The sequence below is a fragment of the Passer montanus genome, unplaced genomic scaffold, assembly GCF_014805655.1.
Source record: "Passer montanus isolate IOZ18808 unplaced genomic scaffold, ASM1480565v1 scaffold101, whole genome shotgun sequence".
Lineage (NCBI taxonomy): Eukaryota > Metazoa > Chordata > Aves > Passeriformes > Passeridae > Passer > Passer montanus.
In genome coordinates, this window is record NW_024356616.1 from 1,374,487 (window position 1) to 1,390,879 (window position 16,393).

Sequence of the window (16,393 nt, forward strand, 5' to 3'; positions counted from 1 at the left end):
GTCAACAACAGAAGCTGAATAATTTAAATGTTTGGCAATCCTGCTGCTGCTGCCCAGCCATGGATAACAGAAGGTACACAGAAAAACAGTGGCGCTGTCAGGCCACTTCCTCCTGTTGGGAGAGAGCAGCAGTGATGCAGGCATAAATAAGTGGGTAAGGATGCTCTGCAGAGCTGAGATAGATGCTGCAGCTCAGAGCAGGCAGCCCTCAGAACATCACAGAGCTGAGGCTTTGCTTTCCTCTGGTGTTTGTGGCTTCTGGCATGGTGATTTGTCACCTCACAGCAAGTCCATGGGTGCCACTGGTGCTCAGCTTCCAAAGTGCTGGAATCATCAGCCATGAGCAGCAGAGGAAGCATGTGAGGGGTCAGCACTCTGCTCTTCACCTTTCCATCTGAGGAGGAGTCGTGCAATGGGATGTGGTGGGAGGGAGACAAAGATTTGCTGTACACAAATATTCCAGCCCTTGCTCTCTGGCTGCCTCTCCATCTCCTTTGTTGCTGGGGAAGCCAAATCTCTCAAATCAGTCCAAAAATTGGCACACAGGAGCACAGAACAAATGAAAAGAAACCCAGTGGACTGGGTCTGCAAAGCTCTGCAGCTATTAGAAATAAGAAATCTCTTCCTGTCACAGTCTTGATCTAAGAAACCATTTATGGTCATTTGTCAGTTCAGAGCTATTTAATCTGAGGTTCCCAAAGGAAATTCAGAAATACAAATTGAATAGATCTTCTTAAGGTTGTGTTCCTTGAACTGTGCACTGTAGCAGACTTTGCAGATGAAGCAGACTGCTGTCTTACTCCAAGAGACAGCTGCCTTCTACCAGCACAACCACAATTTAGTTCTTGGAGAGGAAGCAGTCTGAGCCCCAAACCAAGATGTTTCAGGAGCCTTTTGCCCCTCCCTGAGCAGACAGACAGCTCCATAGCATGTGCCTCTCTGGCATCTTACCAGGATTTATCAAGTGTTCTTTTTGCTCATCATTTGAACAAGCCAGGCCACACAACTGAAAATATCATCACACAGATTTACCTTATTTACTTATTCAAGCATAAAAACTCAGAAAGATTCTCAAAGTGAAGTCATGAAAGAGCTGCAAAGCTCCCAAAGGAAAGGAATATTCCTGCCTATTGTTTATGCTGCAGCTTAGTACTGTGCTATCCTGGCTGCAAAGAAGATATCTGCACAGATAAAGTTGTTCAGCAACCTCTGCATCCAGCTCTCTTATCCAGTGGACCAGAGCACATCTCACCACAGGATTAGCACTCGATGTTTGACCCCTCTTAGAGGCTAGGCAGTTCTGAGAGCAAAAAGCATCACCTAACTCAGCCTGAATCTGAACATTACCACTTCTGGGAACTCAGAATTTGGCACTATGCCCACAATATGGGCCAAGGGCAAATCACTTCTTAATTACTGCTCATGGCGCAGATTTCAGCTTTCATTCAGACAGGCACAATCTGAAAGATGTAACAAGACTCTTCTCAGGCTGCAGCTAATCCACCCCAGCTATTGATCCTGTTGAATCCACTGGTGCTGCTGGAACTGCAAGTCTACCAATAACTGAGAGATGCCTAAATGTTATGCCTGTTTGGGAATCTCAAGAATGAGAGATTTCCTTCACTTGGCTGCAGTGCATGCCTGGAGGCACCAGAGAGTGACCTCCTGTGAGAGAAGATGAATGCACAGTGCCCACCTGGCAGGCTGCACTCTGCTCCTCTGGGAAAGAAACCTGCACCTGAGCATGAAGCCAGAGAGCCAGAGCTCAGATCTTACCCCACGCTGTCAGTGCACCTTTATTTTCAGCCTCTGAAGGTCTGCACTCTACCTAAATACCACAGCCTCCACCCAAATGATCTTGCTCTGTCATGTTCAGGCAGTTTGACAAAATATTTTCTCCTTTAGTATGCAGTGGCCAGCAGCACTGAGATCACAAGTCTGAGTTTGTCTGCTGCTGTGGCAGCACAAGGAGCAGGCTGGGTGCTCAGAATTACCTGTTTTCCTGCACCAAACCCCCCATCACTCTCAAGTGCCTACCTGCACACACACACCACCCCTCAAAGCACATCTGCTCCCTGCATGTCTGAATAAATCACACGTGTGCCTGTCCCCCCAGCAGAGAGTGGCCAGAGATGCTGGAGTCACCCAAATGAGAAATGTTCACAGAATTGTGTTCACACAGCAATGCCAGGGGCCATTTTGCAGCACACAAGGAGGAGGATGGGGCGTTTTGCCCAGGACACACAGCCTGACAGACTCACAGTGAGGATCAACAGCAGCCCCTTGATTGTGGCACGCTACCCAGACAGATCAATATCATATTTTCCCAGTGTTCAGCTTTATGTTCACTCCTGAAAATGCACTGCATCCAGCACATCTGGAGCTGCAGGGGGGTAGAAGAGGCACCTGAAGCCAGCATCCCAAGGACAGGTTCACTGAAGCAGTTTTGGCTCCTCCAGAGTCAAAGCTGGAGCAAGGCTCAATGCTCAGCTCCCTTGAGAGCCAACAGAGAGAAATGAGCATATAATTCAGCTGACCTACTTCCACATGTGGCACAGCATGGGAAGGGCTCCCTTCTCCCCTCCCGGGCTGGAGGGAGCTGAGGTGAGCAGTTCAGGCACAGGGGTCTGCAGCACAGTGCTCCTGGGCTGGGCCAGACCATCCCCTCCCCAGCGCCCTGCCCACGGTGCCACTGATGGGAGAAGAGCAGCCCCACTCTGCCCAGCACACCCAGCAGCAAAATCCCATCCCAGAAACATCCAAATCCTCTCAGCTGCTGTTGCCATGGCGACGCCAGAGCCAGGATCCACCAGCCTTTGATGTTCAGATCTGCTCAGAGTGTGCGGAATGTTGAAAGTGTGAAAAATGCCATTGGGAAGCTGGGGAGCTGTGTGCAAGAGCACCTGGCTGCCCTGAGGATGGAAGGCCCTCCAGGGAGAGAGTATGAATGCTGTCCAGCACCACTTCATCTTCTTCCACAGCCCATCACCACCAGCACACTGCTGCTTCTGTGCCCCAGCTCACCCGCTTAAGGGACTTTAATATTTAACATCAGACAAGTGCCATTTCACAGGGTAATTTGGGTTATTAATAATAAAAAAAAAAATCTCCCTTCCCCCAAGTGATAAAAAGCAGGATGCCTGTGCTCCATTTTATCAGTGCTGGGAGCTGAGCCCCACGAGAGTGCTGGCCCCAGAGCCACTAACAGGAACCCAGGAAGGGATGAGCAGCCAGAACAAGCCAGCAGAGCCACGTGAGATGCAGCACAACGTGGTCCCCACTTCCATTGCATCACAGCAGAGGGGAGGGAGTAATTCCACATGACACAAAAGTTGTGCCAACCACAGGAGGAGCTGGTGGTCTGATGCCCTGCACGGCAAGGACACCTCCAAGCTGCACAATTGCTTACCTTACAAAATTAACACTCTTGCAGCATTTAGCACTATGATTCCCTGAGGATTTGCAAAAAAAAAAAAAACAGTGCTGTCAGTGCCAGGAAATGCTTTTCTGTGGTAACCACATATCCTCTGAACACAGAGAGACATAGCTGACCCAGGATTTTCCTGGGAAGATGTGAGAAAGCTCAGAAAAAGAATTGTTATCCTAATATCTGCACCTGTTGTGCATGTGTGGAATGGGTTATGGAGATTCTTTACCAAAAGGTAGTTTTTTAATTGGACTCTGGTGATGCTCTTTTGATTCATTGACAGTTGGATCCAGTCTATGGGACTGCCTGGCAAGGGCAAAGGGTTTTCCATATAGTATAGTGAATATAGTATATATAGCTTAATAAATAATTTAATTAGCCTTCTGCAATCATGGAGACAATGCTCATTATTCCCCATTCAGGGGGATGGCCGCTGCTACACTTTACACTGACCCTGCATCTACCCACCTCACTGAGCTGCCAGGTCAGGGTGGCTCAGCACAAACCAATAAGTGTAGGGGCAGAGAGAAAGATTTGAAACAACTGAGGGATTTTTATGCCAGACTTCTGACAGAATTTACTTTACAACATGAAACACAGAAACCTGAAGTAGTTTCCTGCTTCAGAGAGTAGTCTCTCTTCTACATAGACAGCGTGTGTCCTGCACTTTGTCATTCCCACCACTTTCATTTTAAGATTCAGCCCACACTTGAGCTGCAAAGTTTCCTTGTGTTCTTTCACCCTCTTGCTAAAGTGGTGATCCCATACACAGACCAAGAGGAGGCAGCCTCCAGCAGCTCTAGGAGCTGGGGAAACAAGTGGCTGGAAAGAAGCAGAATGCAATTACCTGAGAAAGCTTTTTGCTGAACAGAAGAGTCAATCCATGCACACAAGCACTTTATTGTGAAAAGCATCATAGCATCTTTGACAGCAGCTATAGAGGATGCTGGATATCAGGCTCACAAAAGCAGTTCAACGTAAAAGTTTAGAATTCCTCCTCTTAACTTCTTGAGGGAGCCTGAGTATCTGCTTTACAGGGACTGCTAAGGCTGTGCTTGTCTCTGAATGGAATTAAACAGTGAAGAAATCCTATTATTTCCTCTTTTGACTTCTTCAAGTTCTTTTCAAGAGAAAAGACGAGCCATTTTCACCTGCCAGCAGGCAGAGGCTGAGAAACCCTTTTGGCCAGGATGCCCACTGTGGCAGATAGGTGAGAGTGCCAGCTCTATTTCAGCTGCTTTGCTGTGTTACCTGCTGACCATGGTTTGGAACCTGGGCCTGCTGGAAGCCTCCAGCACTTTACTCTTCCCTCCTGCTTTATTGCAACCCTTAGTGCCTCTTCAGAGGCATAACATCCCCCAAACATGTTTGCATGGGTGTTTATTCATGCTGTTCTTTAAAATAGCCAAAATTAAGTCCTTGTTTTCATGGCTGGGCACTTAGAGAGATTCCTTGATGCTTTGTTGTTTCTTGGCACCTCCCAATCAGATCTCTGGCAAGTCATATACCCCTTTTAATGTAAATACAAAAATTATATATATCTGTTTTCCAAGCACTTTTTTGTCATTAAAAAAAAGCCTAATATTATCCCAGCAACCTGCTGGCAAAGCTTGGCAGTAAACAGCAGACAGCTTGAGGGTGGGGAGCTGACTGCAGCAGCTGCAGCTCCAGAAAGAGGACAAAAATCACGTTACGTGCTCCATTTGTGGTGTTTGGTTTTTCCCCAGAAATCTCCAAAGAACAGTAAAGAAAACTCTGAAGCTTCTTCCTTTTCTGATCTCTTTTTTTATTTCCTCGGTGTTTTACAATAGATTTTTTACTATCAAGAATAAACTACAGGTTCACGTCTTATTACGGTGCACGTTCTCCAGCCAAAATGCTGCATTTATTCCTAACAAAACAGACAAAAACCACACCACCTCTGCAAAGAAAAAGTCTGTTCAGACTAAAGCTCTCCGTATGCAATGCCCCTTCTCAGTGGTGAACCTTATCTCCCAGTTTCATGAGGAAGTTGCATCCTTATTGCAGCTGTGAGCAGAGCCTCTCCATCAGCTGCTCCAAGTGTCTTCACAGCTTTCTTAGCTCTAAGGCATGACTTCAAGCAAAGTGAATTAATGAAAGATGTCAGCTCCTCTTCCCAAATATCTGCAATTTACCCACAGTGTCTGGCTATGCAGGAAAGGCAGAATGAGTGTCCCTCACTGACCCTGTGCAGAAAATGATGGTGGTGCCACACAACACGCTGGGAGGCCCTGCAAAGTGCTGCTGATCCCTGTGAAATATCAGAGACAGCAAATGCTGCTGCCTCACCTTTTGAATGGAGAGAAGGGGTGTTTGCTATGCATTTTTGAACTGCTGCTGGGCTTGGAGGACTCCCCTGACAAGTCTGAGAAGCACATCTCACCACTGGCAGGGACGAGTTTGAAAATCAGTTTTGCTGATGCAGTACTGGTGGGCAACAGATATTTTATACTTTCTCCCTGTGACACTGCAGCTCCTCTTACTGCAATCTCAGCTCCACAGCCACCTGACAGCAGGCTGAGGAGAAGCATTTTCCCCCAGTGCTCAGAGGAAGGGGGTCAGCCTGCTGACCACCGTGCTGCTCCTCAGCAGGAGCACATTGCACGTCCAAGCTGCGTGCACAGAGAGCTGCCATGCCATGCTCTGCTGAGCAATTCCTGCTTGGGCCAAACCTCCTGTCACTGCCAGCTAAGATGATGCTGCCAGGAAAAGAGCTGGAGAATGGAAAAGCATAGGAAATTAAAGCCTTCAGGACAAATACTGATCCCATGCAGGCATCTCTTAGCTCTGAACCCCCTCCCCAAGCCAAACCAGTATTCCACAGACACAACTTCTCTTTCTGCATTAAAGATGGGAAGAACTACAACACTCCCCACTGCAGTAAAGGCACCTCTAACATCAAAAGCCAATTCAGTAAGATTTACCTTTCTCAGAACTCTCTATACACCACCAACTCCCTGTAGTCCACTCCCTGTTCCCACTGTCAGTCTGAGTGCTTTCATTCACCACAAGGGAAATGGAGAGGGGAAATAAATAAAAAAATCACTCCAAAATAAGAGAAACTCCATGCAGAGATTCACAAGAAAACTGGATTGTTGAAGTTTAGCATCTCATTTAAGGACACAGTAGTTATTACTATAATCAAATCCATGGCAAGCATTTACAGTAGAATGTTATTGATTCAAAAACAGTGTGAGAACCTACAAGATATATGTTTATGGTTATAACACACAGTAAAAACTCACACTTCAGTCCTCAGTAAGGTACAGCTGATTTTCAGGCAGACCAAAGCAGGACCTTTTACTCTTCCCCTTCATATTCAGATCAATGAAATAAAGACTCGGTACACAGGCAAGTGAATTGTTAAAGCTGAACCTGTGTTTCACTCACCCCACACCTCTCTGTCATATTCTCACAGTATTTATCTTATTCTTTGGTGTTGTAATCAGCAAGTCCTGGGAAAGACACAATGCTCCTCGTTCCAAGCATGGCATCATGAATGGACTCAATACACTGCATTTCCTGCAGAGTATCTGGACACCTTTGGACAAACTTTTCTGGAGAAATGACACTGTAAGAAGGTGACAATATTTATTATTCTTTTGCAGAGACTATCACACTGGTTAAAAATCAAACACAGTTTATATTCTTCAAAGGCTTTCAGTGTGCTGTTCTCTGCATTTCCCGTTTTAAAGTTCCAATGTAGGCACATGAATGCACCCTACAAAGCCTGCAAAGTCCTGTCACCACAGTGCAGTGACAAACCACAGCCTTCAATCTTGCTGGAGTACCTTTCCTTTTAAACAGGAATCTTGCTGGTGGCCTGGCCACACACACAAACATGAGCTCTCCCTCCTTCCTCATCCCTGTATAAATATAGAAACCTCGTCTGTTTTCTAAATGCTCTCCTGCTGCTGTGTTCTCTCCTTCTGCCTCCCAAGACAACTCAGTGAATACCTGCTGCTTTGTCTCTGCTGCAGATTTTTCACTGAGGATGCAACATTTTGAAGCCATAGATTTAACACAGTCCCCTACACTTGCAGCCCCTCCACAGAGATGTATGGCTCTGGCTTAAAGTTTCACCCAGTCAGCAAAATCTGCTTTGCAAATAGGAAGGGAGCTTAGGTTTTTGCTGCTGCTTGCAGAGTTGAGGCTCAAAACATGACATAATCATCTGTGAAAAAAAAAATGTGAATTTTCAGATGGTTCTGTCATGCTGAGAAGTGCCCTTAGAGACAGAAAGTGTCAGGAACTTCCTTCCACCTAGGAAGCTGCCCTCTACTCACCAAAAGTTTTAACAAGGCTGCTCTATTCAATCCAGAGCTAAGGCTTTCAGAGCCTACCCTCGTGGCATTTTGAGAGCTGGAGGTGAGGACTGCAAGAAAGATGTAAATAGGCCAGAGAACCCAGAAATCTCCACCAGCTTTGATCCGTCCTACCATCATACCACAATTCCAGACCACGACAGAGAGGTTACATTTCTGAACAACCCTGACACACTTAGACAATTAAAACAAATTAGCATGATTCAGACTAAACTTCTAATTTTAGCACTCTGTAAATCTGCTTTCCTTTGAGCTCAGGTCTAGCTTGCTGTACCTCATCTTCACCACGCTGCAGGTGTCTTCCTGTGGTGGATAGACCAAGCCCACCAGGCTGTCACATGCAGGACTTTTGTGAAGGCACTGTCTTTTGTGCTCACCCTCCTGCAAGCATTTGCTCCAGGCAGGGCTCATCCCTGCATTCAGCCAGTGCCCTCCTGGGGAAAACGTCCTGGCCGAGGTGCCAGGCACAGAGGACAGGGCACAGCTTGAAAGAACTTGCTCCTGAAACAGATTTCTGAATGCTGCAAGGCTCCGGATACTGCTCAGCTCATTTCAGCACAGTGGGCTCACCGAGCACATACAGATGCTGTTATTACCTGAATAATTTAAGAGCCTGCAGAGCGGCAGTGCAGAACAGCACCAACATCCCCCCAGTGCTTTCTGCCACAGCAAATCCCTGCAGCAGGGGATTCTGCTCCTACCCAACGTCCCTCACATCCAGGTGCCCATGTCCTGCCCCTGTTCACCCCCCACCATCATGGGGAAAGGACCAAAGCATCCCTCGTGCTCTGACTCTGCAGGCAGCACGGTCCTTTCTCCTGCTTGCAGGTAAGACACCAGCACACCTCCCAGCAGCTAGTGAAGACCCAGGTGGGTGACAGCCAGCCATGCCACATCCCTGGCAGGATCTGCTGCCACTGAATGCAGGAATCTCAGTAGCCTAGTCCAGCCATGGTACAGGGGCCAGATATCCATGGGAGCGGGACACAGTGGAGCTCAAAAGTTATCATTGGGATGTTCTGAGCCATCTGCAGCTGGGTCTGCTGAAATCCTTTGCCCTCCTTCTGTCTGTCACACTTTTCTCTGCATCCTCTCTAAGCCCAGTGCAAGCTGAAGGCTGCTGCAAAGAACCAGCCATTTGAAAGGATGCAGGCGAGCAGACAGAACAAACCCATGGCTGCTCCTTGGCAGCGCTCCAGCAGCGATTTCTCACCCCAGTTTCTCGTGTGCTTATTGCATAATTCTGACAGAGGTGTCTTGATTTTCTGTCTCAGAACCCTAAGCTCAGACCACCCTGATACACCCTATCAGTGAACAGTCATTGAGTGACTGTGACCTCTTTTGCTTGTCACACAAAAAGCACAAGCGCTGTCACCCTGTACGACTGTGTGACTGTCCTCCTAAGGAATCATCTGTAATTGCTCCTCTGTCTGATTGAGTTTGTGGCTGTTGGCCCAAACCCTTCCTGACTTGTTCTAGTTACCACATTTCCCCAGCTTCCAAAGGATGGAGAAATTAATCCATGTAAAAGCATTCTCATTTCCATCCTCCACGTCGCCGCAATTATCTCAGTGCCGCCTCTACCCAGTCACCTCACACACCTCAGCTCCGAGTTTCTTCTGACAGTTATCAGCCTTTTAACTGCCCACATTTATCCCTTATCCGTGCTTGAATATAGGAAGGGGGTCACTTGATCTTCTGGCCTCCCTTAGCTCTTTCCCACCATTTCACTCCAGCTGGAGAACGAGCTCTCTCTCTGCCAAATGGAAGAGCTCCTGCCAAATGGAAACACCTTGCCCTCGCTCTCCCACAAAATTCAAACCCACTCACACAAATTTCTTGTCTCCCTTCTCCAAAGCACCCTCCCAAGCTCTCCTGGCAGGATGTACTTCAGTGTGTAATCTCAAGCACTAAAACATTTCCTGCTGCAGCGTGCAGGAGCAGTACGGCGCTCAGGATGGGTGCCAGACTGAAATGTGGAGATCCATGAGCCCTCAGGCTGATCTGCGTGCTGTTTTCAGGAAACTTTCAACCAGAAAAAAAGCCAAGGAGTTTTATGCAGGGAGTTTCTTATTAGGGATCATTTACTATTTAAGGATGCATTGTGGGAGAAGCTCTACAAATCCATAACAAGAGACTGTCTGACCCTTGAACACTTGAAAGACAAAGAAAGTAGGCAGAAGCAGAAAGTGAAAAGAATTTTGTTCCTCATTGTATCTTCCCTGCCCCATAGCCAGAAAAAAAAAAATTTAAAAAAGGGTAAATTCAGGCAGCCTTGTTCCCAAGCAAAGTTTGCTCTGAATGTCCTGAGAGGATGTATCACACCTTTCATACTAATAATTTAAACACTGATAGGAATCATCACAAGGATTTCCCTTCAAGCTTTTGCTTGGATTGTTATCTAATACTGTAGCCCCAGTTATGCTGCACACAGGCTGAGTATGCTCTTACACGTGCACTTGATGAGTTCTTTGGACAGTATTGGCACTGCTGCTGTTGCTGAAGTCCTCCTGCTCTTTGCTGCATAGCACTCTTGTCAGAGACATTTTAGAGGTTCCAGCCTCCTGCCCCATGAATCCTGCATGTCCACTGAGAAGTGCAGCTGGAACCTGCATCTTTGTAGAGGGGCAGATGAAGGTGTCTGCCCCTGCTTATGCTTGATGAAATATTTGGCTGAATTCAGTACCAAGATAAGTACACTTCAATAGGAAGAAAGATTTTCATAGAAGCACTAACTGTTATTTATTAGTCTTAGTTAAATTATGTCTGGTCAAAATGCCACCAGCCATCAATTTTGGACCACCTGGTCCAGCTGCAAGTTGCTTGTACATGTGTGTTTGAGACAAAGGGCAAGCCAAGTGCTCTGGGCCCAGTTTGGGCCCTTTCTAACAACCCATTTGGTGAGCCCTGACAGTGCTTCCAGAATTGCTGGCAAGGGATTTGGTCCATTTTCTGTCTTTAACACATAACTACAATAGTCACATGCAACTCAAAAAGGACTCAATAACTCTGTTCACATAACAAGCTGCCTCATAAACAGTGTCAGAACACCACTTTTCCACTTTTCCAAGGTGTTTTGCTGCTGCCCACTGGCCCTGGCAAAGGCAGGACTGCCTTTGAAGTGACCTGCATGACTCCCCAGCGAGGGCTTCCTCCGAGGTGGCCTTACCACATCTGCAGGGAAAGGAAGGAAGTGTTCTTGTCTATGACTGCCTCTCAAAACCACAAAAAAAAAGACATATAGCTGCACCCAAAGCACAGATATCTCTGCTGTAAATCACTATTTCCTTGTCAGTGCAGACAGCCACATCAGAAACTCCACATGCAGCCCTGCAGCAGTGACAGAATGGCTCTGGTCCCCTATAAACTGCCCATCTAAGGAAAACACAGAGAGGTTTGAAGCCAGGATCCTGCAGCAGGAACAGCAAGAAGGTAACCCAGATGATGCTTGGCAAATTCTCTAATAGCAGTGACCCTGTGTTAGTTCACACCCTCTTCTGCTCACGTCTGCTCTCTGTCACACCTCCCTGCTGCAGGGCACCATCAGAGTCACTCACACATCATGCCACAGCCCTGCTAAGTCCCCACAACTCAGGAGCTGCATTAAGTGTGGGAAGACACAGGATTATTGAACACTTGGTCTCAATCCTAAGACTGAGACAACCCCCAGGCACTCTGCAGAGCACACAGAGCAGGAACACCTCAGGACATGCCTGGCTGTTCCATGTGGCAGCTCTGCCCAAAGCAGAAGATTGCCTGGGCTGGACAGGGAGCCTGGATGGGTGGCAAGGTGCCGTTCCTTAAATCCTTGGTGCAGCTCCTGTCAAGTGAAAGCTCAGCTGTCATCATCTTAAGTTGCAAAGGTTGGATGCAGGGAATATTGGAGAAGTGGCAAGGTTATACATCTGGACTGTCCTTGTGCCAAGAGACAAACAAGAGGTAGAGAACACAGAAATGGACAGTACAAGGTCAATCAGGTTGTTGTTACATGCACTTAATACAAAACCCAAGAAATTGCTGCAGAAATTGGAAAGCAACAAATACAGTCACGGCCCAAGGAGAAGGATTTTGGGCAACACAGAATAAATAACAGAACTCATTGCCTCCAAGTATCACAGAACACAAGGTTCTTGCAGGATACAACTGTGAAGTTCATGGGACACATACAACTACACAAAAATTTCAGGAAATGCTAATGGATCCTAAACTGAAGAAATAACTGCAGCTCACATGGAATGGGATGAGAAAATATTTCTTCTGAGGCCATGATCTCCTTCCTTGTGGCCATCCTTGCTTTGTGTCATGCTAAGGCTTCCCTGGACCATAGGTAATGCCTCTACTTTCATTGCAGCTGTGCTTGGTGGGCTCAAGCAGATATCAAGACACTGATGGCCTGCCCTGCACAAATGCCAGGTGAATGAACAGCCTCTGGCCCAGAGAGCCTGTGTCTGTGCACAAAGCAGGCACTGCCAGGGGAACACAAGGAGCCAGAGACATCCCAGGGGTTTCAGGACACTCCAACAGACAGCGCAAGGGACACGGCGTGGACACGACACAAGTCCCATGCAGGCTCACAGGGCACCAAGACACTGACCTCACCCAAATCAAACCCCCACAGCTGCTGCAGCAAAGCAGGGCGAGGGATTCCAACACATCCTGGCAGGCCACTTGGCCCCAAGGACTCGCACAGGGAAAACACTGCCACTAGAGACACTGAGGCTTTGGGGCAGGGGCTAACAAGAGACAGCTGGCCCAAGAGAAAAATGTCCTGGTGTGGTGGTTCTTCACATCAGATCCCCTTTAAAGCCCTCTGCCAGTGTGAGAGGCAAGCTGCTCCGTCAGCTCCCAGTGCAAGAGGCCCTGCAGGGAGCAGCCATGGACCTGCAGGCACCGAGCAATCATCACCACTGGGGAAGGAGGCATCTGACACGAGTGTGGCAGCTGAACGTCCCCCAAAATCACCTCCCCAGCTGCTGCCTGCAGACCTCACATCTGTCCTGATGTGCCCACTCATTTCCCCTGGATGGCTTCCTCTCTGTGGGCACAGACCTCTCCAGAGGTCTCCAGACCTCTCCTTTTCTCTTTAAGGAAAGCAAGACTCTCCTCAGTACCCTCAGGGCCCAGCTACCAAGATGTTCCAACAGCAGAGCTCTGCTGTTGGGCTCCTGCTCACGGGGGCACATGCAAGTCTCTGGGTAAAGGCAGAGGAGAAGCTCACTAAGAATTCCTGTGCCATAACCTCCTGTCAGATACATCCTTGGTTATCCTTGGTTTCACCTCTCTCCTGGCTGCCTTTCTGCACTGGTGCAGAGCACGTACACCCTCAGACCAGGCTGTGGTAAGAACATTCAGATTCAAGAGGTCTTCAAGGGGCAGCAAAGCAATCTTAGCAACGTGCCCACTCGTGCAGGAAGATGACAGCAAGAAAAAGCTGCCAGTGACTTTTCAGAGAGGAACCAGAGCTCCAAAGAGCTGGCAGACCCCAGGCACCAGCACGCTGGTGTCAGCAGAAGGGACAGACACCTCTTTGCTGTCCCTGATTCCCCTCACCTGCTGCCAGCAGGGAAGGGTGACCCACGTCCCAAGCACAAATATAGCCCACCCCCAGGAGCAGCAGAACCCACAGATCTCTGCACAAAAATGCCTTCTCTGTGAGGAGTCTGCTCCTGCTGTGCCCTGGTTTCAATATTCTGGTGCAGATTAAGCAAGGGATGAAGGGGACAACAAAATTGACAACAAAATTAGTCCTGCACTAGACAAAGGGGTGGGGGTCTCTTGTTCCTAAGCTCCGAGCACAAAAAGCAATTGTGGGAAACTGAAGGAAGCTAGAAAACAGCATTTTTATCTTAGAGATCAAATCTGTTACTGGGCTGAGTGAGTCTGTTTAGCTGCCTTGATGAACCCCTCAGTTCCCTTACCCCTTCACTGGGTTTTTTTATATCCCTGCTCCCTCCCTCCCCCTGCTCCCTGCAAGCTGTCAGGGTAAACAGCAGATTTCTGGTCCCAAAAGTTGTCCTCTGTTTGACAGACTGCTTCTTGTGCTGACTGCACACGGGTTTAGAGGGACCAGGCTGCCCCTCTGCCAGTCTCTCCCCACCCTCCAATCCCCCCAAACACAACCAGCACTCACTGCCACACCACAGGCACCTGGATATAGGGTTTTTTTCCCCAACACCACTGACCTTTTTCTTCCGGTCCCGAGAGCGGTTCCTGCGCTTGCGGTTGGATTCTTCCTTCTCCTTCTGCTCCTGCAGAGCCTGAGCCTCGATATCTTTGATTTTCTTCAGCTGCTTAGCTGCTTGAGCCATGGCTGGTCAGACTGCAGTCCCCTCCAGAGCACTTTCTGTGCAGCACCCCCCGATTCCTGGCCGGGGACGCGCGCTCCCCTCACTCAAAAGCTGCCGACCCAGATGAGCGTGAAAGCAATAACGAGAGGAAAATTGAAAGCAGTCAGTAAGCCCCAAAGGACAGCCAACGTCTCCGGGTAGTTGCTAGATGCAAGCTGGGACCACTTTATAAGCCATCAATAATCCCAAATCCAGGTGTTCCAGAGGTTCTGTGCACCATTGCAGCAGCCCTTGACTGTGCTGGCACATCCCTTCTGGTGGGACAGGACGCTGGACTGGTGCTGTGCTCTCTCCCTCACTGTCTCTCCTGCAGTAGGAAAAAAGATGCAGGCAGTCAGCCACAGGAAGGAAAATAACTCCCAGCAATTAATGCATTGTGACAGTGGAGAAGCAGTGAGAAAGGAGGCCGATGCATTTCATCCCACTCCTGAGTTCTCTGTAGCAATGCCTAAAGAGCAGTAACCTGCCTGTATTCAGTCAGGGGCTTTACCACTGCAGTGCTGCTGAGGCAGGCACATATTCCAGTCTCTCCAATTTTCCTCCTCGCAGTCAGTCTCTGTGCTGCATCACTCACTCACTCACTCTCTCCTTACGATTCCATCTTCCAGCAAAGGGAGATGGCTGCATCCCTCAGCAGGCAGGCAGCTTCTCTGCTCAGAAAACAGCCGATGCTGCAAAGGATGTGCCAAGTACTGGAGCAAAGTGCAGCTCAGCAGCATCCTCTCCTCCTCGCATCTCTCCGCTGACTGAGCAGCAAGGGGAGGGGAGGGATCTCAGCAGTGAACAGGAGACAGAAATGAAGGGTTCAGTCTGCTCTTTGCACAGCAAAGTAAACCCAAGCTAGCAGCTCCTGCCTGCCCAGGCATCAGCAGAGCTCAAATCCTCTCTGAGGGTACCTAGGCAAGGCTCCCAGAGTCAGCCATGCCTTCTCTACACACAGCCCTTCATTTCACCTGCTGCTGTTTTCCAAAAGCACAAACAATTCCATCTTGGAGCCCAGGGGTGAGGCCTGGAGGAGTGACTTTGGCTCCAGCACATGGCACAAAGATAAAACCAGGATGGGGTTTTTGGGGTGGGCTCTTCACGGGGACCACGCCATCACCTGCAGCAAAGTGTGCTTATCTGTTATAAATTAACATTCTTATAAAGTAGGCTTATCTGTTCAGGCACTTCTGAGCAGCCCTGCCTTTATCAGCTCAGACCTTGTCCCTTGGAAAAAAAAAAACATTGCCTAGGTGCAAACCCATGGGCAAAGCAGCCAGGGGAAAACTGTCTGCACAGGTGGAAACTCTGCAAATGCTGCACTTTTCTGGAACCAGCTCCCCAAATTCTAGGAAGTCATGGTCCCTTTGCAATAAAAGATGGCAAAGCAGGGATTAATGTCAATTCCTCAGCAACTACCCAACAGTCACAGGTTATTTAGGCTGGTGAGAAGCTGAGATGCAAACTTAATTGTACACACACTGTAGGTCACTTTTTTGCTAAGGTAAGTTTTCTTGCATTTTTTCCCCCTTTGTTTCTTTTCCCTTTGAGGTTCTCCCAGTTCTATTGCTTTATTCATAGACCAAAGAGTGCTCTAAAATCAGGAAAAAAGACTGGCACATCACACAGTTTTTAAAGAATATGATGACTGACAAAATAAAGAAGGTCCTAATAAAATATGAAGAACAGGAAATGATAAAATTTTACAAAGTGTTTCCTAGTACAGCTTTAGTTCTGTGTATTTTCCTTTACCCACACTGATAAATAATACATTCAAGTCTAGATCCAGCTGCACGTCTTTTTATAGCAATGTTGTCTCAATGCCCATGGGGAAAAAAAAATCACAAAATCAAATAGAAGCTGCAGAATTAAAATGCTCCCTTCAGTAGGATTGTCACCCTAATTGAGCCTCCTCCACACAAGCCCTTTGCAGGCCATATGAGGCTGAGGAAACATTACCTTTGTTCAACAACAGCCACAAACACAGCAGTTGTCAAAATTAACCATAACACACGGAGAGCACCTCACTTCTAGATGCTGGACTTTGCATGCTAAATCAGCCCTCTGCTAGCCTGCATTCCTTTCTGTGGAATTTCCCAATTTTTCAGAACAGGGAACTCGGGAATGACACCAAGTTCTGCTCCCACCAGTCTGGGCATCAACTGCTCCTGAGCCCCTGAAGGGGTTTCTTTGCTCCCTTCCAGGTTCCAAGGCTTAAGCAGGGTCAGAATGCAGGGATGGCTGTGCTGCACTCCAGGCTTTGGCACAACCATTCCTTTTTCCTCCCCGTG

General features: G+C 48.1%; 1 protein-coding gene across 7 annotated transcripts in view; it reads right to left on the bottom strand.

Annotated features, from left to right (window-relative positions):
• ANK1 (ankyrin 1) overlaps window positions 1-14,096 on the bottom strand; it is a 53,499-nt gene extending 39,403 nt beyond the window's left edge. For all 7 annotated transcript variants that reach the window (XM_039716117.1, XM_039716125.1, XM_039716136.1 and 4 more), the window contains exon 1: window positions 13,956-14,096. In XM_039716117.1, the coding sequence (XP_039572051.1) occupies window positions 13,956-14,081 (126 nt within the window). In that variant the 5' untranslated portion in view covers window positions 14,082-14,096. The remainder of the gene's footprint in view (window positions 1-13,955) is intronic.
• Window positions 14,097-16,393: the final 2,297 nt, after the last annotated feature.